The following is a 23707-nucleotide window of genomic DNA, read 5'->3' as shown; positions in this document are numbered from 1 at the left end:
CACTGAATTTTTTTAAAGGCCAAACCAGATTTAAACAGATTTTCCCACAGATTTTTATGTCCCTAGACATCCACGGCTGTTATCATTTTTGCAGCACGAGGACACTTTCAAGAAGAATAAGTCCGCTTGTGATTGTGACAGCTCAAAGTACTCCAAGAATAAAAAGTGTGGGTTTAAAAAGAAAAAGAAAAAATGGGGAGAAACCACAAGTGAGCTGCAGGATTAGGACTCAGCTGTTTTTTATTATTAATATTTTCCCCAGAAAAAAAACAGATGTTTAACAGTTTTATTGTTGCAGACTAGAATAGAAAATCACATTTATACATTCACACAGCTGTTCAACATGAATATGAGGAAAGTGTTTCTTATGTGACGTGACAGCCGCCATATTTTCATTAGCCGTTTGAACATGAAGTTTGACTCAGACAGTGCACATCAAAGTGGCACATCAGCTGTTTATGATCATAACAGAAACAACATCTGAGTATTTGTCCCCTCCTCCTGTCTCAAGTGGTGATTAGCATGCCAGACCCCATTCCCCTCTGCCAGGCCAGCTTTACAGAGAGAGTGGCCCATGTCATTCCCCTCACACTGTGAGCCATCTTTCCAGCTGCCCTGCAGCCCTCGGCAACCTCCTCGCTCGCAGGCTCGGCTCCTCATATGTGTCTGAAAATCTGCCTCAGCCAATTCCCCTCCCTGCTGGACATATGCACCCTTTAAGAAGTAGCACAATGTGACTGTGAAGTCTCTTTCCCTCGTTTGTTTCTCTGGCTCTCTTCCTTTCCCCAAACTGTTGATTTGTTATGGTGCCAGTGGCCAGCTGTGCAACAGAGAAATTGTGCCCAGTGGTGGTTGTCAAGAGGAGTAAATTTATGCAAGTCTAGCACCTTTGTTCTTCACTTTGCAGTGTTCCTTTTATGCCGTCCTTATCTCACAGCTTATTCCTGCTCTATGAAAGCTGAGTGGCCCATTAAAACCCAGATCTTCTTTGCAGTGCAGCTCCAATGCACTGTGTGTGTGCAAAACAATGTATGCAGAGCTTATTTTATCTCTTTTTTAAATGAAATTATCCTTATAATTATTAGTTGTCCAGATGTGATCTATATCTTTGTGCATATTCCTTCATTATGATGAATGTCGCATGCAATTTTCTATAACTGCAACTGCATTTGAAGAATACTTCTTTATTAGGAAGGCGTCACTGAGCATGCTCATGGATGTACCGCCTGCTTATGAGGTGGAAACAAAATTGTGTTAAACAAAATCTAGTTTTATGTTGTGTTGTGTATGTTTGTGATGACAGTGGAGCTGTATATGATAGACCGCGGCTGCACAGACAGCACTTAGGGGGAATTCATCGGTGGCTTCGGTCTTTTCATGGGATTTGCTGCTAATCATAAAAAAAGATAAAACTAATGCCAGCCTTATCCTTTAATCTTGTGTGTGAAGGAGATAGAGAGAGTTGTTTGTGTACTAATGCGCGTACTGTTTGCGAGTTACAGTATCTTTGCACTCTCATTTCCACACTCCTAGGCCATTAATGCACTTAAATCCCTCTACTCTTCCCTTAAAGTTTCCCTGGATTTGCATATATCCAATTAAACCTCGGAACAGCAGCGGCATTAGTGGATGTATGAGGAGCAGACTCACATACAGCTCTGCACTCAGTCACTGTAATACATCTGCTCTCACATTAATGCATGTCAGCATTACACTATGAGAGCCCATACAGGCCGTAATTCATACTGAAACTCCTGCAGTGAAATCTGGGAGACGTACTCATGCAAAATACCGGCGAGTGAAACCACACAAAGCAGTGTGCAAATATGAATCTGTGGCTCAGTATGTAGTAGCTGTTATATAGCGTAAAAATTAATGTCACGGTTTTAAGTCATGCTAGGAGCACGGTCCTGTGACAGCAGTGTTGTTTAGTTGACTAGTTTCCCACCACGTTTACCTCAGAGTGAAATATTTTGATTGTTGGCCTTTTTCGTGGAATTTGGTGCATATGTTCATATAGCCTGCTTTAATTTGATTTAATTTTGATTATGGAGCATTACCCATTTCATTTTATATCACAAAAAGCGTGCAAAAAGTTATTACTGTTAGTGTGTAAAGATACTCATTTTCATGCTCTAGTGCATGCTCACGAGTCACTAGATAAAAGATGGAGTGAGCCACCGTTTCAGGCAAGCCTCGAGCTGGTGTGTTTTGTGTTTTGGCTGTCACCATGTTGGTGTTTTGAAACCAGGCGTGATAACCAAGAGGTGAATCTAACTGAGACCTTTAAAGACTCTGTACATGCGCACAGTTGAAACTGTAGACCCATTTTTACCCTGATTTACTCTGATTTTTGGAATTAAAAGGGATCATAATGTACAAAATGAGGTGGAAACTAGAATCTAAGTGCATAAACTCATCAGAAAAACTTTTTCTAAGGTCAAGCCAAAAGCTTGTACTCTATATAATTGAACTATTGTTTGCAACCTGCTGGCCGTCAGAAGAAATGCAGGTATAAGACGCTCCAGCGCTGGCTTCCCTTTTCAGAGTCAGAAGCTTATGTACAGTTTTAATGTACAGTCAAATAGCTCTGATAGCATGACTGTAAATTTTTAGTTATTTTTGATTATGATAGTTTACGCCATTAATGTGTACAGTAGAAATCTTTAGTAGAAATCTCGTTTTTACCTCTTAACAGTGCTGAACTTAGAACAGCTATCAAGTTTTGAGCGGCAGCACAGATTTTTCTTTCTAATTATTTGAGTCTTCAGATTTCTTTTTTAAATTTTTAGTAACACAATACAGTAGAAATACAATATTAAAAAAATATACACTTCATGACCACATAGATTCAAATAAGAATGATACAAAATTCACTGTTATGGAGAAATGTTGAGGAAAACATCCCATGCATTTATATGGAGTTTATTAGTTTTACAGTATTCTAATCTACTTAATGTCTTAAGTCTAACAAATAATGTAGATTCACAGCTCAGGAAGTGACTCGTTTAACTTCAGTTAAGTTCCTTTGTGTTTAGTTCCACTGCAGTCTGTAAAGCTCCACTTTTGGGAAGGTTGACATCAGTCGAGGCTTTTAGTCACACCTTGAAATGTTCCTTAGATAACCAGTCACATCTGCTTTTAATTATGATGATTAAAAAAAAGTCTTAAATGCTGCACTTTTTATTTTGATTACACCTCACGCTATAATGGTCCACTCTTGCTAAAGCAAGAATGTACTGTATGCATGTGTACTGAGATGCCTCAGGAAGAAATTGCGGTCATTAGTTTCTCATATACATATGATGTTATACATACAGCCATAACCATAAACCCCATAGAAATGCATGAATATTTAGATTCATGGCTCCAGGGAAAAATGCAGAGAAACATTTGTGTGTGTGGTTTTTTTTTTTTCTTCTCTTTTCTTTTTCTTTTTTTTTTTAATTACTTGGATTTTCATCAAAGCCACAGTGAAGGTCAGACATGAACTAACAGATAGTGTTCATGTCTTTACTGAACACATTATGACTCATAGTGCAGGAAACTTTCAATTCATTTCAGTTTATTTATATAGCACCAAATGACAACAACAGTTGTCTCAAGGAACTTTATATTGTTAGGTAAAGCAACGATGCAGAGAAAAGAGGAGAGATGTAAGGAAACTCTTAAATCTTTGCAGTACAACTTCACTGCACTCAATCATTTCCTGTAGCCATTTAAGAAACATGAAGATTAAATTTAGTTCATTCCTTGTCCAAAAGTCCAGGCAATCTCTTTTAAAAAAGGGTCGACATGGTCAGTAACAAGGAGAGACCACTGAAAGAAATTAAAACAGTTTATTTGAAACTGTTTTTACTTCATCTGTGTAACTGTAACACACAGTTACTCAGATGAAGTTACACAGCACAGCAGTTACCTACAGTGGTAGGAAGTGATGAAATGAAGTCTGACACCGAATAGACGAGCAGCCCAAACAACCAGCATCGCAGGCAGACGAGTGGCTGCGGATCTTCATGAGTGAAGCTGTGATCAAGCTTTATGTTGTCATTGTGTGTTAGTCATGTATATAGACATCATCCTCAGCTCTCTCTTGGCTTTCATGAATCTGTGAAATGCCTCACAATCTATTTAACATCTGAAAAGTTTACTTTATTGTACATTTGTTGCCTGATTATGGTTTTGGTGGATTCTATCCACCAGGCTGCATACTTCAATTGAAGGAGTATAGAGTTAAAACACAGCTTTAGTGAAACAGCCTTTTGTTTGTGTAAGCACCGACTTGCTTGGGTGTGTATCATCGACTGATGAAACTGCAGTTTAAGTATCGCTGGCTGACCCTTTCCTGCTCATTATTCCCGTCCACTGTTGAGGAACCAGCTGCCACGCTGGTTTCCACAAGGCTGCCGTGCTGACTAAATATGTTCTCTGTCCAAAGAAAGATCGATGGCTCTTGTTTTGCAGGTATTTGTGTGTGCGTGTGTGTGTGTGTACGCTGCGTTGTGCAGGATTTGCTTCTGAGCCAGGTAGTAAAGAATGGTAAAATGTAAGGTCATGGATTTGACTCCAACTGCTAACAATTTTTTTTTCTCAAAGAAATGTTTAAAACTTGTTTCACCAGACCGGTCAGCCTTTTATTGGTACTTCAGTGGGTTTTTTTAGTGCCATTTTAATCACACACTGATCTTTAGAAATAGATTTTCATTGCTTTTGTTCACTTTGATGACGGGCAGGCATTCGTTCATGTTGGAAGAAAGAGCTTTGAGATGCTTATTATTGTTCAAATCTTAAAGATTACATTTTGTGTGTTTGCCATTGACCTTAGGTGGGCTTTAAATTAAAGAATTTTTATTCATTGGTCTTCACATACACATGCATTTCACTACTTCTGAGAAAATGTTTTGTGTTTAGTGCCGTCATATTGAGTTGTACAGAAGTAATTTATTGACTGACTGACAGGGGCGACTGCTTGCTCTGGTGTTTCCGTTTTTCTTTTGATGGCACATAAAAGACTACTGGGTTTCTAACCTGCATCTATGTTCTTTTCATCTGTTGAGATTGCATTTGGAGCCAGAAGGCAAATACCAGTATGAAGACCAGAAAAATGACTGTGCCAGAAAAGAGTTCATCTTGGAGAACCACAGCAAAGGGAATCATGTATAAAACATAAACTGTCCTGCATCAACAACTGTTCTCTGGAAGTGATGATTATGCTGGAGCTTATCCCAGCTGCCATAGGGCGGTCAGACAGACAACCATTCACACCTCTGGGCAATTTTAGAATGACCAGTTAATCTAACCCCACTAACTGCATGTCTTTGGGAGTCTGAGTATCCGGAGAGCACCCACACAGACACGGGGAGAACATGCAAAACAGAAAGGTCAGATGGTAGATTCAAACCCAGCACCTTCTTGCTGTGAGGCAAGAGTTTTAACCACTGCTGCCCAAGTAGGCTTGTAATTTACAAAATAACTACGATGCTGCATCAAATCAAACCTGAAAGTAGGATTGAGAGTGGTGTAACGCTAATGAATATTTTACTTACTTACTGAAAGTGAGACAGGCGCCCCCTCGATCCTCAAAGGATGGCCTAAAACTAGACAACTCCCTGCCTTAAGGTAGGGAGTTGTAAACTAAATGTCACCATTGCATCACAGAGCTATTTAACCAAATAATGACTTAAATTTATTTTATTTATCTATTGCAAAACAGCTAAAGGAGCTAGTTGAGGTTGTTTGAGCTTCTGATTAGGATGCCTCCTAAACGCTTCCAAAGATTATTTTTCTTTGGCATGTCCCACCGGGAGGATGCCCCAGAGCGATCCCAGGACACACTGGAGAGGTTGTATCTCTTGGCTAGCTTGGGAACAACTTGGTGATTGGATGGATGAAGAAGTGGCCAGGGTGGGAGAAATCTGTGATTCCCTGCTTCTTCCCCGCAATCTAAATAGATGGATTAGTGCTGCAGGACTGAGCATTAAAATGTCTGTGTATAAAACAGACAAGTTTTTGTCTCATTATGTTTTGTTCTCAAATATATCTGTCAAAAGTAATCAAAAAAAATCTTGTCTCACTGGACTGTAACAAATATAAAGCTGAACAGGATTATTGATGAATTCAAGAGACAAATGTGTCAAAACTTGATCTGATTACATTTGTAAGATGAATGGTTAGTTTTATTCTATTGTACCATTTCATTTTAAAAGATACATTTAGAATTATAATCAAATCAATCTTTGCTTTAAAGGTTTGGGTCAACAGAAGTTATGAATCAGGTGAGGGTAAACCTCCATGCAATTAATATGTATATGTGTGTGTGTGTGTGTGTGTGTGTGTGTGTGTGTGGGGGGGGGGGTCTGGGATGAATATAGAATGCATACCCGAGTATCTTTTATACCAGAGTTTATTCTCTCAGCAAACTGCCTTCAGATGGTTTCATGTCACATTATCTTGACAGGCAGTGAGCTCTCTTTAGTATACAGATGATTTTACAAATCTTCACATCCAATTACACTTTTTCTTTTTTTTTTTCTTCTGCGCTGTTTTGTACTGTGGCGTCGGTCTTCAGAACTGCCGAAGTTTGACGAAATGGATCTTTCCTTTTGTAATGAAAATAGGCGCGCTTAATTGCTTTTTTTCTCGAACAAAGTGCAACCTTGATCCCGGTTGAAAGCCGAGTGCTCTGAAGTTAGACGGCACTTTGTGATAGCAGACAACAAATTTACATCTTCTGTCTTTCCTTTTCCAAAAGGCTCTTTTGTAATTGCCATTCTCCGATTTTATTTAAGCCTGATTTTTGTTTTATTTATTTATATTCAGGCAGCAGATTTTTCATATCAAGGCTGATCAAGCTGCAGAATAGCAGTGTGACATTTAAAAATACAGATTTTACAGAAGGTGTGCACGTTAAGGCTGAAGGTAAAAGATCTGAAGCCCATCATCATCATGAGCATGGCAGATTGCACATGTGTAATGCAACCACCCCTTCATAGGTGTCGAATGAATGTGGTGTTTGCTTTGGGTAATATGTGTGTTTTTGTGTGTGAGCTTGAACAAGCCTGCAGACAAACTGGGTGGCTCCCCACCGCGAGACGTTGCTGCCTGGTAGTGCTAAATTCTTTGTTGTATGCTTGAATAGCTGCGCCGTCTCAGTGAGAGCACTGACATGCTTCACGACGTGATTGGGCTCTTTCATTCACTCTCTCTTCCTCTCACTCGCGCACACATCTTTGGCGTCTTATAAGCTCTAAGTTTCCTCTGCAGGAATATTACTGGAGCTGCAGTGCTTTCTGGGAGCCGGCTTCTTATTATTTTTTGATTAGTTTAGTTAGCAAGGATACTTTAACACAAAGGAGAATTTCAGAGAACTGAAAGGAAAAAAAAATACATCACAGGAAAACATATTAAAAGAAGGCAACATTGGGAAACATTTCAAACTAACTTATCAGCGGAAGAAATGCTGTGGTTAGCTACAGGACAGTGTTGGTGAAATGTCCAAGACTTTATTTGTCCCAACTCTCATGGGTTTGAATTTGTTTGGCTCAGTGTGATGATGAAAGCCCATCTGACCTGTGTGCAGGTTTTTGGGTGTACCTCCAGGAAGAGGAAGCTGCCCACTGACGGGACCTCTGCCCTTTGACCTGATCTACACAGACTACCATGGTTTGCAGCAAATGAAGCAGCTCATGGGTCTTTCACTGAGGAAGCACAAGTCAGTTCTTTATGCTTTACTTTTCTCTGTCTATCAAAATATTAATTTCTGTTTATTTACCAAGATCTGAGGGCGGGCGGGTGGTGGTCTCCTGTTGGTTAACAGAAATTTAAACGCCGATCAAGGAGCCCCGGGTTCACTCCCTACAGTGGGGGAAATAATTATTTGATCCCCTGCTGAAATTGTAAGTTTGCTCACTTTCAAAGAAATGAGCAGTCTCTAATTTTTATGATAGTTTTCATTCAAGGACAGAGACAGAATATCAACGAAAAATCCAGTGAAAGCTAATTACATAAAAGTTATACACCAACACGGGCAAGACCAAAGACCTGTCAGAGGGTGTCAGGGCTGGAATGAGCTACAAGAAGGAAGAAGCTTGGTGAGAAAATGACAACTAGCGCGACTATTTGGAAATGTGGAAAAAACCCAAAATGATCATCAGTCACCCTCAGCCTGCGTGTACATGCACAATCTTGCTTCTTGGGGTGATGATGATCATTTGAAAGGTGGTGGATCAGCCCAAAACTACACTGGAGGAGCTTGTTATTGATCCAAAGGCAGTTGGGACCACAGTCACCATTGTAGATAGCAAACAACGCTGTAATGGACTGAAATCTTACATCACGCAATTGGTTCCCCTGCTCAAGAAGGCACGTCAACAGGCCCATCTTAAGTTTGGGAGTCAATTAAATGACTTAGACTTGGGAGAAAGTGCTGTGGTCAGATGAAACCAAAATCAAGCTCGTATGAGTATGGCTCAAAGAACACCATCCCCACTGTCAAGCACGGCGGTGGAAACATGTATGCTTTGGGGCTGTTTTTCTGCTAAGAGTACAGGATAACTTCACTGTATTGAGAGTTCAAAACTGGATGGAAAATTTTGGATGAGAACCTTCTCCCCTCAGCCAGAACACAGAAGACAGAACAATGACCCAACAAAGGAGTGTCTAAAGAAGAAGCAGATTAAGGTCGTGGAGTGGTCTAGCCAGTCTCCAGACCTTAATCCATTAGAAAATCTGTGGTGGGAGCTGAAGCTTTGAGTTGCCAAGCAACAGCCAAGAAATCTAAGAGATTTAGAGAGCTTCTGTAAAGAGGAGCGGACCAAAATCCCTCCTGAGATGGTTGCAAACCTGGTGAGAAACGTTTTTACCACTGTGCTGGCCAACAAGGGTTTCTTCACCAAGTACTAAGTCATGTTATGTTTGGGGATCAAATATAAATTACATGCAAATCAATTTATACCTTTTATGTAATGATTATTTATTTATTTATTTATTTATTTTTCTGAATTGGTTGATATTCTGCCTATTTCCATTAAAATCAAACTGCCATAAAATTAGAGACGGCCCATTTCTTTGTCAGTGACAAACTTACAAATTCAACAGAGCATCAAAGGACAGTAAATGCAGTTGGTAAAGTTTTCCAGCTTTGCAGCGCTGAAGCAGTCACGGTATACAAGTGAATCCTCTATTTTTAAACCAAACAGGCGATAAAAAAACAGCTTTCAATGCAAATTGCAAATTTCGTCACAAAATTGATTAATGAAAAAGGAAACAAAAACAAAACACTCAGGCTATAGTTGTATGTAAATGATGACAATCATCTGGGCTTTTTCATCCCATATTTTACTCAGAATGCATAAGAGGAAAAGAGTATTGTATTTATAAAATAACTGGGTAGCACCCAGACACATTTCACAGCAATGAATGTTGATTCTGCTGCATTTTGCAAATTCTCAAATACACCAGCTAAAGCCTACGCTGATTCCAGTCAGCATCAGTTCAAGGTCGGCTGATCGACCAATAGTCCTCTCCTGACAAAGTGACAGGCCAATACTTTGATTGCCTCTCCAGCCCTGACACTGATTAGAGATGCAAGCTATTGATAAAACGTCTCCAATTTCATTACACCGAGCTGCTTCTTCCACTTCCCAGTGTGAATATTTACACCGGATAAAGTGCTGATGACTAATTTTCTCCTCTTAAGCTTGTCATTGTTAGCTAAATGTTCTATTTTAGTTTGATCTTAGAGGACAATAATCATTTGATGTTTTTCTGTTGATGCAGTCAAAGCGGTGTAATGTTTATCCACTCACTGCTGCTTTGACATTATCAGAGAGAACCTAAAGCATTTTCTAGTCAAAGCCCTGCACATGGGAAAAAAAAGCCTCGCCCTAAAATTTATTTCTTTAGATTCTGGCCAGGATGGACCAATACCATATCATGATCTGTTACAGCAGCGTGTCCTGTGGTGGCTGTAAAACAAGTCTATTATTTAAGCTCCTATTGTCTCACCTTGAGGCGTGTGCGATCTCTGCTTATTAGGGGTTAGGGCTGGGGACGTGGACATCTATCACCACTGACAGCTTTACAAACCAAGACTCTGATACCCAGACTGTGTTAGAGATCTCAGACTAGCTCCCATAACTCAAAATTAGATTTTTTTCTTCATGATAGTTCATGTTTCTCTAGACTCGATCTCACTGTGTACACATGTGCCGTTCTGGCAAAGTAAAAAGGCTAATGTATTGTTTTTCACTCAGCTAGAGGAGACAAATAAATGGAAGAGACAACTTTGTTCTAATTCAGTCTAATTGTATGTCTTATTTTGTCCCAGATGCCACATAAGAGTGATTGATACCTTTGGTACAGAGCCTGCCTACAACCACGAGGAGTATGCAACTCTGCATGGCTACAGGACGAACTGGGGTTACTGGAACCTTCATGGGCAGCAGTACATGACCATGTTCCGTATGTGGGCTGCTTGTTTCTCTACGATCTTTGTTCTCACTGAGATTGAGAATCTAAAGTCAACGTCTGCTTTTCATTTACAGATGCTTTAAGTTGTTTTGATGCACATATGTGTGTGATATGTACACTCATGAACCCTTTATTAGATACACCTGTTTACTGCAAAATAGCTAATCAACCAATCACATGGCAGTAACCCTACTTGGACTTTTCTTCACAACCATCTCTAGAGTTTACAGAGAATAGTCCAAAAAAGAGAAAATATCCAGTAGTTCTCCAGGGCAAAATGTCTTGCTGATGCCAGAAGTTAGAATAGAATGACTAGATTGCTATGAGCTAATAGGGAGACAACAGTAACTTAAGTAACCCCTTGTTACACCCAAGGTATACACAAGAGCATCTCTGAACAACACATCAAACCTTGAAGCAAATGGGCCCACAAAAGATGCCCCTCCTGTCAGCTAAGAACAGGAAACTGAGGCTACACTACAAAAATCTCTGGGGAATGTTTCCAGGACCTTGTTGAATTAATGCAGTTCAGAAAGCAAAAGTGAGCCGATCCCAGTACTAGTAAGGTGTACCTAATAAACTGTCCAGTGAGTTAATGTTTTAAACTTAAAGTGTGAAAACACTGTGTGAGCTAATAAAGGCCTCAGGCTGTCACAGGCGAGCCTTTACAGCAGCAGGCAGGAAACTAATCAGTACAGCTGGGCCTGTACAGATGTGTAATGCCTCCTGTGTGGGATGCACACAGACACACACACCCGCAAAGACCCAAACATAAAGGTGCAAAAACACAAGCACTGACACGCACATTCATGACACTTTTGGTGAAAATTGTAGCAAAGGAAACTTTCTGATGTTTGTCTCCAATTAATTCAGTGACAATGAGCAAAACCGTCTGTAGCCAAAACACTTGCTGTTATCACAAAGTCTTACACCAAAAGATGTCAGCTTTAATTGAGTTTCTGAAAAATACAGTTTCTTTGCAAATCCCCGCTGCAGTAGACTTCCTTTGTGACTGCTAGCATTCATGCTGCTTGACTTCCTGAAAGCGGACAGCTGTGGGGACATTATAGCAGCGGTTTTGTGCAGCTTACTGAAATAATGAAGTTGCACTGTCATCATCGACCGCGCAGATGTGACTCATCAAGTCGCCCGATCAGGAGTTAACAGCATCATACAAGAAAAGCATCCTCAACCCCAGCGAGTGCACCATTTCCTGCGTTTCCCTTTAGTCCACCAGATTAATGTAATACCAAATTACTGAGAAAAACAATGAGCTTGGCTTCCCCTGAATTCCTGCCACGCTCTTTTGTTCTGTACCGTCCACTTCCACAGCACCACGAATCTTCACAGCAGCTGCACTTTGGCTACCTTTTTTTATTTTTTGACTCATGTAATGGACTTGAAACACTGTATTGCCAATTATTTTGTTTGTCCTTGGCAGCCCACACTCCAGACAACTCTTTTATGGGTTTTGTGGCAGAGGAGCTGAATGAGACAGAGAGACTGAATATTCAGAAGAACAAGGTTAAAAACATGGCTGTTGTATATGGCAAAGAAGCCAACATGTGGAAGGTCAGTATCTCCAGCACAAGCATCAATACACAAATAGCAAGCAGGAGGAGAAAAAGAATATTACATCTTGATTCATACCATGTAATAATTTTTGTTCCTAAATGTGAAATATTTAAACCCAAGCATATTTTACACTGTATACTGGAAGTGCTTCAGATTTGATAAAACTCCAAAATATGATACCTTTTTAGAACCTCTAAATATCGCTTTCCTTTTTCTGTGAAACGCCCACTAGGTTTTACATTTCCTGCAAACAATTTCCTCCTCCAGGAATCGGGCCTTAAGTGTGATGCTGCAGGAACAATAGCTTTTGTTTAGAGTAAATTTTCCCTCCGAGCTGCTGCCAAGGCTTCTCCTTCTCTCTGTAACTTTGAAGCGTGCTGCAGCCTCCCTCAAGGTTTGTTTTACTTGAGTCTGGCTGCAGCTTTTGTACCTACACTGCCATGGCGCTCCCTGTTTTCTCAGAACAACTTGAGTTGCAGTGTAAGATTTGTGAAACAGAAAGATTGCTGTGTAGGAACCAGTAGTATTGGAATCTCCCCAGACAGAGAAAACCCCCTCATTGAGATCAGCCTCTTCCTCCAACTCAATTTTGAGGTTCACTTTAGAGAGTTGGACTTCTAAAGGTTCTATGAGAAGAAGCTTGACTAATGCTTTGCTATTCTTTTTGCTCCATACTGTCCTCCCTCGTTTCACTTCTCCCCTGCTTGCTTGTGGTGTCGCTCTGTGCTGTTCTGTCATCTCATGATGCATCTTTGATGGCTCCACACAGCTTCAAGTAAGTAGACCTCCTTTTTACTTAACTCCATGCCAAATTTAAATCAAGTCTTCTTCCTAGACTTTATGTTGCCAAAAGTTGCTGTAAAGGAGCCATTTCTGCAGAAATCATTTCAAAATGAACAACGTCAGTAAATAGTGCTGTGCAAAACTTTCAAACCAGCCTGCATTTCTTTAGAATTTGCTAGGAGAACAGGAAAGTGACTTATTGAAACAGGCAACCATACATAGCAGTACAGTATATAAGGCAAAGACAGAGGCTGAACAATTCTGACAATCTTGAAAGTCAATATTTTGTATGACTGCCTTTATTCTTCAACACAGTCTAAGCCCTCTTTGGCAGTCTTTAGGAAGAGTTCTCCAGGCTTCCTGAAGGACATTCAAAGCTCTTCTTTGGATCTTGGCTGCTTTTTGTTCTCTTCTCTGTCAACATGATCTCACACTGCTTCAGTAATGTTGAGGTCCAGGCTCTGGGGAGGCCAATCCATGACTCATAGTCCATTGTTTGTTTTTCTCTTCAGGTGTGCTCTTACTGCATGATGGATCGTGTCTGTGTTAATAATTGCATCAGTTCCAGTAAGATCCTTACTGGCTGAAATGCAGGCCCAAACCATGACAGAAGCTCCCCTGTGTTTTACTGATGGCTGTAGACACTCACTGCTGTACCTCCTGACCACATCCTTATATACTGATGATTTTCAGTCCAGTTCTTGTGTAATTTGACACTGAGACCATTTCTGATGAGGCTTCAGTGAACAGTAGATGAATCAACAGATGTCTGTGTGTCTCAGGTCCTGTGTCAGGTCTCTGCTGGAGAAAGGACATGACTTTCACATACTCTTCGTAGTTTTATTTAGCCTGCAATGCCTTCTTTTGTCCTCTACTTGTCAAGTTTCATCAGATTTTTTTTTTTAAGGACACTTTGCACACCATGTTGAGTTTTGCCTGCTTTTTCAGTTAATAGCTGTTTGGAAATCACCCTGTTATCACTGCATTTTTTTAATTCAGTTAAAGAAATGGGAACAAATTATGTGTTTATACAACAGGCCACCAGTAACAAAAGACATGATTTAAAATTGGTTGTTTGCCAAGTTGTCTATTATGTTTAAGCACAACACGGGTCCATCCCTTGATTTAAGTGCGTTTTTCATGTTTCAGTGATTCAGAGATCATTGTTAAGTTGCTTAAAAACAAAATATTGTTCTCAAAATGATCAGCTACAAGGACTGGACTGAAAATAAATTACAAGGCAGCCAATGTCCAAAGAAAAACTTTGAAAGACCTTCACAAATCTTGGAGAACTATTGCTCAATAACACAATAGCACAAGAAAGCCCGGCGCCTTGAAAGCAAAATATAAAGAAATATTGGGTTGCTCAGGACCTTTGTATATTACTCTAATCTCTTCCAATATATTTCAAACATGCAGACACATGCAATATACCATCCTATGAAATTCATCAATTTAAATTTGAAAAGAATAAAGAACTGAAGTTTTGTCAGTTCACTTTATTTTTAATCGGGACAGCCGGTCACAGTTTGAACTCACAAGTCGCCCACAGCTGCAGTTGTGAGCGAGAGATTAAACCGCAAACCTTTTCATCTTTCAAGTCTGCAGGCTTTGATTTTTTTGATGGTTATTATTATCACTTTCTGTAAAAGGAACTGTTTTCATCACCTCATTGCTCTAAAAAAAAAAAAGGAAAAAAAAAGAAAAAAAAAGAAAAGCCTGGAATGAATAATGAGCAGTAACACTTAGTTGACATTTATAAATGATTTATGCCTCAAAGACATAGCTTTAGTAAATTATTCATAACATTCCCTCAGAAAAAAAACTTTTTGAGATAAACCAATTGAGTTTTTCTCAATAAAACAATCCAAGCAAATTATCCCCGCGGGGAAACGCAGAGGATACAATACGCCCTGCTATCAGTCTTTCATGTTCCTTTAAAATTCCACAGGTACAGAGTGATTTTTAGTTGCCAAGGTGACGGTGTTAGTACTAGTATGGAGAGACTTGGCTCATTAGTCTGCTTTTAGCAGCCTCATTTCCATCAACCAGTACTTGTGCTCAGGTTGGGGTGTTACTCTAGACGCTGTAACACATCCAGGTTTTAGGCTTACCTTTTCCAAGCTGCTGTGTGTAATCGTAAGGTCGTATTTGAGTGATTTAAGGTGTGCAAAGTATTTAGGCATGACATCTTAGCAGAGGATGTATGTACTGTACATTTAAACAAAAAAACCCAACAAAAAACCCCACAATTATACAAAGTTTCTAAATATTCAAAAAAGTTACAGGGAATCTTATAACCAGCTGCAACGTGTGCCGATAACAAAGCTAAGTTAAAACTCAATAAAATGGATTTGAAGGACTGTGGGGAAAAAACGCTAATTTAAATGCAAATGCAGTTCACCCACCTTTTTTAGTGTTTGCACAGACAAATTCATAATTCATACATTCATTTTTCATTTCTTGTCTTAGTGCTTAGTTCATTTTGCTTCCTTCTTGTTTGTGTTCAAGGGTAAGGAAAAATTTCTGGCAATCCTGCACCGGCACATGGAGATCCACGGGACGGTGTACTATGAGGCGCAGCGTCCCCCAGAGGTGCCCGCCTTCGTCAAGAATCACGGCCTGCTGCCTCAGCAGGAACTGCAGCAGCTCCTCAGAAAGGCCAAGGTGCGCTTCCAATACCGACGCGTCTAAGCTCTGAAAAAGGGTCAATGTTTGCGCACAGTTTCTGTGTCCCTGTGGACTGAAGAAGGCTTCCTGCTTTTGTAGAGTTGGAAAAAGGATTGATCTGATCAGGGTGTGAGTGGCTGTGTAAACACTCACAATCTGCTGATCTTTGTTGTTTTCCTGACTAGTTATTCATCGGATTTGGCTTCCCGTACGAAGGTCCCGCCCCTTTGGAGGCAATAGCCAACGGCTGCATCTTCCTGCAGCCGAAGTTTAACCCTCCTCACAGCTCTCTCAATCACGAGTTCTTCAGAGGGAAGCCCACATCGAGGGAGGTAGAAACTCACAATGTTTGACTTTTTAAAAATATACAGAAGACAGTAATGCTGTCTGATCTTAGCCATGTTTATTGCCGTAAAGATTATTAATGTACTCCACTTGTGCCTCCCTCAGGTATCCTCTCAGCATCCCTACGCGGAGCAGTACATTGGCAGACCGCATGTCATCACTATTGACTTCAATAACTCCGAGGAGTTTGACGCAACCATCCGTGAAATCATGAGGATCAATGTGCGTTCATTTTTTTGTGGATGTGTGTGTGTTTGCCATCCAATCTTAACAGCACTCATTCAACAAAATAATGGTCTTCTTATATTGTAGTCCACCACGGTACTCACTGCTGCATAATAGCACACTGAGGTGAAAGTATAATTTACTCTTGCACACTTCACAGTGGGGTTTGACCCGCTTTTGAAGCCCTCTGAGTTTAATAGAGCTCTTAATCATGGCATCCGACGTTACAGCAAAATGCTTAGCTGGCTCCCGCTCTGCTCTCCACACTCCTAATTGCTTGAGATATTGAGCGGCTCAGTAGGTAAACTGTGCCCACACCTGAGTTTACGTGGCAGCGTTCCAGAGGCCAGCCCCACAGGCAGTACGCATTGTCCACAGCAGATCTTATTAATCAATCGCACTGTGCTCAATCTGTCACCAGAACAACACAGAGCTACTGCCAAGCCTCTCGCAGTTCCAAGACTCATGTGTGCCTCTACCTGCCAGGTGTGTTAAGCAGACCTTGTGTTTCCTGCTGATAGAGACAAAATGAAGTACCACTTGTGGTATTGGTAAATGCTTAAGTCTTATGGGAATGAAAAAAACAACACTAATCACACAAGATGAGGGAGTTTCGGTTTAAATTTTGAAAGCAGAAAGAACAGAGGAGAAAACAGTGGTAGGGTTTTTTTGTTTGTTTGTTTGTTTGTTTGTTTGTTTTTCACCCTCTACATATTTAATAAGACACGGGTTGAAATGGAAGTTTAAAAAAAAGTTATTTTAAAGATGAAGGAATGTAAAGAATCTTTTTACTAACCTATCAAACAAAACAGTTTAAGAGAACTTCAAACTGTTTCGTAACTTTTTTAAAAGTGTGGTATTTTGGGTATTATACTTGAATCAGATTTGAAACGCCAATGCGGTTTTCATGTCCTTATAATGCATATGAAGTTAGTGCCAACAGCCAAGCGTGAAGACTGAAAAGCAGCTTGGCTCTGTCACAAAATCTGCCTACTAACACCTCAAAAGCTCACTTATTAAGACATCACATCTTGTTTGTTTTTATGCACGCAAAAGCCAAAAATTGCTATTTTTCAGTGATAGGAAGCAGTAACATCCCCCACTGGTTGCCTGGCAACAGGTCCCTTTGTTCACATTGATCACCCCTCCCCCCCCATAGGTGGATTTTGCTCATTAGACAGAGCCTCACTTGTTGTTTGCACCTGTTTGAGTCTTTTTGCTAAGCTTAATTAACAAAGGGGTGGTAGCTTCATATTTATTACACAAACAAGGAAGTCGTGTAGGGTTTCTTATTTATGAAGTTGTAGATCCAAGATGTGCATTTGACAAAACACTGACCCTCCAACTTCAATTTAGTTTTTCATAATGCTACCGTCACGCTAGAGAAAAGAGTGGTTGAAAACTGCTCAGCAGCTAAAAATATTGAATTCTTGATGAAATTGTTGAGACCACTCACAGTCAGGTCTGTGATCAGTCTGCAACCGAATGTGGTCAATTACTTGCAATGATGACACTATGGTGATTAACTGGGATAAAATGGGGAAAAATAACAAACCTGTTTTCAGCAATATACACGGAAATTCACATAGAAATAGAGATAGAACATCATAGATCTAAAACAGATATTCTGAAATTCCTAAACTATAGAGATGCTCAGTAACAATACTTTCATATAGGAATAAAACCAGAATACAACCAGCTGGCAACCAGTCATGTTGAGTCGCCTACTGCAAAGTGATGGATCGCAGAGAAGTTGAGCTCATTGGCAAGTATTTGCAAACTTTTGCCTGATAGTAATCGGCATTGGCATATTTGGAGACAGGTTCCCTCCCACCAGTCATGCAATCACCTTGTGATTGAAAGTGACTCTGACAGCAACTCTCTGGGCCATTCTTAGCCACAAAGATGTTGCCATCCTATTTTTATTCTTTTACTGAAGCAGTAAGGGACAGTCACATAGTCTAGGTTTGGTGAGTAGGGAGGTTAGGGAGCGTTGATTGTGTTGGTGTATCCAAAGCCCCCTGGATTTTTATTCTGCTGTGACGAGCTGCCAAGTCAAATTGTTTTCCGCTGAATGCTCGTACTCTCATACAGCTCAAGATGCTAAATTAGTGTGAAATTTACAGTGTGAAAAAGCCACGGTGCGCTACCCTATTAATGTCAAAAAAATAAATGAATAAATAAGCAGGGAGCTCTTGACCTGATGTGCTGCTGTGCACTCTTTCAGTGAAAACCGTTGTTTGGTCTCCCAGTCATGGCTGTAATTGCGGCTCCTGTTAGCAGTGTCAGGTCAGTTTGACATAAAATTAAATTTTCGCGCCCTGTGAAAGTTTGAGATAGACGGTAAAACTGCAGACACACACGTACAAGTGGCTAAAATAGGACTTAAAAAAGAGCAGTCAGAGTGCAGAGGTGCGCTAGGAGATGACCTGAAAAGGGAAATTGAGTTCATCTTAAATTATAATTAGTTACTGTGTTTGTAAAAGCATTTCCTTGTAATACAATTACTTGGATAACTCTTCGGTTCGTGCAGAGTTTAAGCTCAGTGAGATGAGTCTGAGTGTAAAATTGGGCACGCTACATGTGTAGATGGCATTTAGTGTGGCTCATCTGGTTGTGTAGATTACATATTGTGAGTTTACTTGCACTTATTCACAGACGGCTCAGTGCTTAATGCTTTTTAGGGGTCTGTTCATATTCCTGCAGCTCATGTTATAGATTTAGATAGCTTAAAAAGCTGCTGGCTAAGCTTTAATGTTACTTTAATAGTACTATGCCTCGTGGAAATGAAGAAATACTCAAATGTCTGTGTGTGTGTTTTTTGTCCCGTCTGTACCTACTACCAGCATAACTTGCCTTGCAGATAAGCCATCATTTTATGTCACTTCTAATGGTGTGAAATGATGAATGTTGCTCCCACTTTTTGTGACCAACCGCTTCAGTCAGTTTAGGTATATTAAATGTGCAGTCACATAAAGAATGTTTCCTACTGTTGAATTCAAATCACACTTTATGAAACTTTTTTTTTTTTTTTGGTCCTCTCCGACTCGGATTCTATTATGTAAAGATGCCCAAAAGGCAAATTGCATTGCAGAATAGCTGATGAGGTGCCAGATACATTTCATTAAACTCAGATGAAATAAAGTAATAAGAGAGCGCTAAAAGGAACACAACGCTAAAAGGCGCCATTTATCAATTTAAGCCTGAGTGCTTTAGTGGCCTGATGGTAAACAGTGAGATCTCACTTCAGATACCACGGGGAGACATTTTGAGAGGTTTCTACACCGGGGATACCGGCAGGATCTGTTCTGTCCCGATATATTTTATAATTAGTCATGTGTTCAATCCACAGTCACCCTCAAAAATGCTGTTATTGATATAAACACCGTCTCCAAAGATTCCAACCTACAGTCATTATTCCCAGCAGTTCCCTATGACCCTGCCTGCATCAAATATGAGAAAGCAGGGAAAGTTATTGATCAGTGTTCACTTTTGAGTTTTTATGCATGGCGTGCCTTAAAAAAACAATCTGACAGTGATTGACAGGTCTTTACGGCAACACTATTAACTGCACCCAAAGGATCCAGAAGTCACCAAAACAGCCGTCTCAGTGCCGCGTGACCTGTGGTCCGACGTCAGTTTAATCCATTGTTTGACATATTGATGTAGTCATCACGAAAATTAATGAAATCAATTTTCAAAGCTGTCACCTGTGATGTATTAGGTCGTTGATTTTAATGCGAGGCTCGTGCCGTGATATAGGCCTTTCACAATTACGCTAATGAATGTGTCAACTGTGATTAACTATCAGATGCTCGGGGTCCTGTAATTACTACGACTTGGCTTTGCGGTCATGCCCGCGCATGCTCTTGTCTACTGTTTGCTCATCTGTGCACGCACGTGTGTCTGCAGGTGGAGCCGTTCCTGCCGTACGAGTACACCTGTGAGGGAATGCTCGAAAGACTCCACGCTTACATTCAGAACCAGGTGGGTCGCTCAACATTTGAATCGTGAAACGTGCTGGCACGAAGCTTAATAAATCTAAGAGCAATGATTTAATGGTGCACGTGGCGCCTCCCAGCAGTTTGCTTTTTTGTGAATAGATGTGGGCTTGAACCACAAGATTCATTGTTATGTGTCTGGCTCAAGCCTTATGGCTCTCATGGTGTTTATAACAGACACAGCCAGTAATTTATTACTGTTATACTTAAAGGAGCACTCAGAGAAGGCAACTCCACCCTGCAGTGCAAGGGCTATACTGAAACTCTGATGTTTTATCATGCTTTTATTACAACATGCTGACGTCAGCCTGTTTTTTTTTTAACATTCTCTAATTCATGTGACTCTGACCTTTGACTTATGACCTTGAAGCATTACATACTAAAATGGTGAATTTTATTATCTTTATCCTTATGATTGGAGCAAAATTGGCTGTAATTGGCTTCTATAAGCTGTAAAAACTCAAGACTTTGCAGTGTCATTGTGGCATCATAGGGCGTCCTATCCAAAAACTACATTGTGTGTTGAACAGCTCCCTCCAAACACTGTCATATGATATATTACTCTGTATGGTTTCTTGAAATGTTTTTTCCAAGATCAACGTTGACCTTGGCCAGTTGGTCAGCCAACCTAGGTACTCATGTCCCCCAAGGCCTAGTATATTGGTGATAAATATTGAACACGATCCATAAAAAAAATTGGGGTAATATAAAGTTTTTACTGATTTTCACATTTGTTGTAAATTTCTATAGCTTATCATGACCATTTGGATCTCTTGCAACCAGGAAAGTCTTCAGAAAGTTAGGGTATTGATCGAAAGCATTCAGGGCAAAAGGAAAATATTAATCTTTTACAAAAAAACACATAACATGGTAATCACACAGCTTTAGACTAGCTAGTAAGCACCTTTGTTTTTCCACATTTGTGTATAAATGTGAGTGAAGCCTAAGAGACCATTTGGTCCATAATGACTGTGTGTTCAGAGGACAAAAAAAACAAAACAAAAAACCCCAACTTGACATCTAGTTGACCAAACTCTCTTAATTCCTCTTGAAAATGGAAATTAGTTATGTGGGAACTGTGCCAATTGCTATTATACAGTCAGTCAGTTAAGTGTTATCACCTGCACATCCTCTTGATCAGGTTGTGTTGATGATACGTCAGTGAAACCACAAGAAAACTGAAACATGGAACAAGTGAACATAAAAGTTCTAATTGTTGCGAGACCTCCCTTAACGTTTTTGATATTGAACTTGTTTTAACACCAACTAAGGGTATAGAGACAGTGAGATGAAGGGACGAGAAGCCCAGTGTCACTCAGGGGAATACTCTGTAATATTATATTTTCTTTATGATTCAAAAGTCAAAAAGACAGAGGATGTAAAACTGAACAATAAGCGCTTTGTTCTGGGCTGTAAACGGATGTTTTGTAAAGTTAGTTTCAGTAGTTATTAATATGCACTGCATGATGTCATTGTAGAAACTATATAATGCTTCTGAATGCATATAATCCATTCATTAATTAATGCTACTTATTAGATATTTTAATAGATTAAGACCTGTTTTTTTATATCTATTATATATCAAATATGGCTGCTAATGCAGTGTTTTGATGTATCAAACAGTTTTATTTAGAGTCAACGTTTGTTTGCCCTGAATTTATATGGATGTCACAATAATTATTATCACATTCATGAGTATGTTGATGCTACTGACAAACTAAAGGCACACATGTGTGCAGTGTTAGGAAATGCCTCAGAGGACTAATCTGACTATATGTGTGTATATACTAATACATAAGAATGCAGGAGTTTTGCCTGCATGCTTGATAAAGGTCAGATGGACTGAGATGTTCTAGCTTATTAAAAATACCAGCAGTAAGTGAGACAGCATGCAAGAGTTCTGCTTAATAGTTTTCATGTCCACCTTTCAAAGTGTGTCTTAATAGAAGTAAATTGAGTCCTAGAGTGGATTATGGCTGGGGAAAAGAAGCGTAACATTTAAACACAAGGTTAAGAACAGAAAGGATGCGTTTATTCAATTCTGCTCATCGGGTCAATCCCCTTGACAGAAGAAAGGAATTAACTGGCTCTCATGTGAAGCTCCAGAGGAGCGAGCTCGCTGTTGCATTTTAAATCTTTGTTCCTGAGCCAGTACATTTTATTTTCATTATATTTTAATTTTTCCAAGTATTTTAGTTATTAATTCAATCTATTTGAAGAGATGTATACACTATATTGCTAAAAGTATTCAGTCTCCCATCTACATCACCGAATTCAGGTGTTGCAATCACTTCCATGGTCATAGGTTTATAAAATGCACAGAGGTGGCAAACTTCTGCAGGGCCAGTCACTGCAGAGAGTTTCATGGAATGCGTTTCCATGCCTGAGCAGCTGCATCTAAGCCTTACATCATCAAGCACAGTGCGAAGTGTTTGATGCAGTGGTGTAAAGCACACCACCACTGGATTCTAGAGCGGTGGAGACGTATTCTCTGGAGTGATGAATCACACTTCTCCATCTGGCAATCCAACAGATGAGTCTGGATTTGGTGGTTGCCAAGAGAACGGCAATTGTCTGACTGCATTGTGCTAAGTGTGAAGTTTGGTAGACGGGGATTATGGTGTGTGGTTGTTTCTCAGGAGTTGGGTTTGGCCCCTTTGTTCCAGTAAAAGGAACTCTTAATGCTTCAACATACCAAGACATTTTTAACAGTTCATGGGGAAATTTTGGGGGATGGCCCCTTCCTGTTCCAACATGACTGCACACCAGTAAACGAAGCCAGAAACGTCCATAAAGACATGGAAGAGTGAGTTTGTGGAAGAACTTGACTGGCCTGCACAGAGTCTGTGCAGAGACTGAACCAGGCATTCTCGTTCAACATTAGTGTCTGATCTCACAAATACACTTCTGGAAGAAAGGTTTAAACACTCCTAAACCATGTGGTGAGCATTCCCAGAGGAGTTAAATCTGTTATAGCTGCAAATAGTGGGCCAACATCCTAAAAAACCTTATGGATTAAGAACCGCATGTCACTCAAATTTATATGTGTGTATATATGTGTATACTGCAAGCTCACAATTTTTTTGTTTTGTTTTTTTGCTTACATGCAGTGTAGTTGATTTCTAACATTTGCACACATCAAAATGAGAAATGAATGATCACCATGTGTTTAACTGTATTTTTTTGGTATTACTGCTACTTTCAAGTTATTTTTAAAAAGAAAATCATCTGAAATATTAACACACACCCACACACACATTCTCACTCTTATATGCAGAATGTTTACAGATGTCGTTGTCCTCAGTCAGATCTGTCATGTTTTGATGGTTGGTATATTGTCTGGCAGTGGCAGGTTAAGGAAATGTGTTAGCCTCTGTTCTGCTCTGACACCCTCTCTTCCCCGCTGTCAGAAATAATACACACACAATAATGTACACACACACACACACACACACACACACACACACACACACTCTCTCTCAACATGCCGTGACTGACTGAGACTGTGACTAGCCGCCTGGTGTGTACAAGGGCAGACTTCCAATCAGGCTCTCCTCCCTGTTCTGCCACTTTCCTTAAACCTTTTCTTTCCTCTTTTCCAATTTTATTTCTAACTCCTCAAGTTCCACACATCCTTT

The 23707-nt window shown here is 40.0% G+C and overlaps 1 protein-coding gene across 1 annotated transcript in view; it reads left to right on the top strand.

Annotated features, from left to right (window-relative positions):
• LOC116314550 (alpha-1,6-mannosylglycoprotein 6-beta-N-acetylglucosaminyltransferase B-like) overlaps positions 1–23707 on the top strand; it is a 68750-nt gene that overhangs the window by 38835 nt on the left and 6208 nt on the right. Inside the window, exons 9-16 of the mRNA XM_031732604.2 lie at positions 7580–7711; positions 10328–10461; positions 11912–12042; positions 12815–12820; positions 15340–15495; positions 15684–15830; positions 15949–16065; positions 19981–20055. Of these exons, the coding sequence (XP_031588464.1) occupies positions 7580–7711; positions 10328–10461; positions 11912–12042; positions 12815–12820; positions 15340–15495; positions 15684–15830; positions 15949–16065; positions 19981–20055 (898 nt within the window). The remainder of the gene's footprint in view (positions 1–7579; positions 7712–10327; positions 10462–11911; positions 12043–12814; positions 12821–15339; positions 15496–15683; positions 15831–15948; positions 16066–19980; positions 20056–23707) is intronic.

The sequence above is a fragment of the Oreochromis aureus genome, linkage group 4 (assembly GCF_013358895.1).
Source record: "Oreochromis aureus strain Israel breed Guangdong linkage group 4, ZZ_aureus, whole genome shotgun sequence".
Lineage (NCBI taxonomy): Eukaryota > Metazoa > Chordata > Actinopteri > Cichliformes > Cichlidae > Oreochromis > Oreochromis aureus.
Note: the sequence above shows the minus strand (reverse complement) of the source record. Positions and strands in the feature narration are given on the sequence as shown.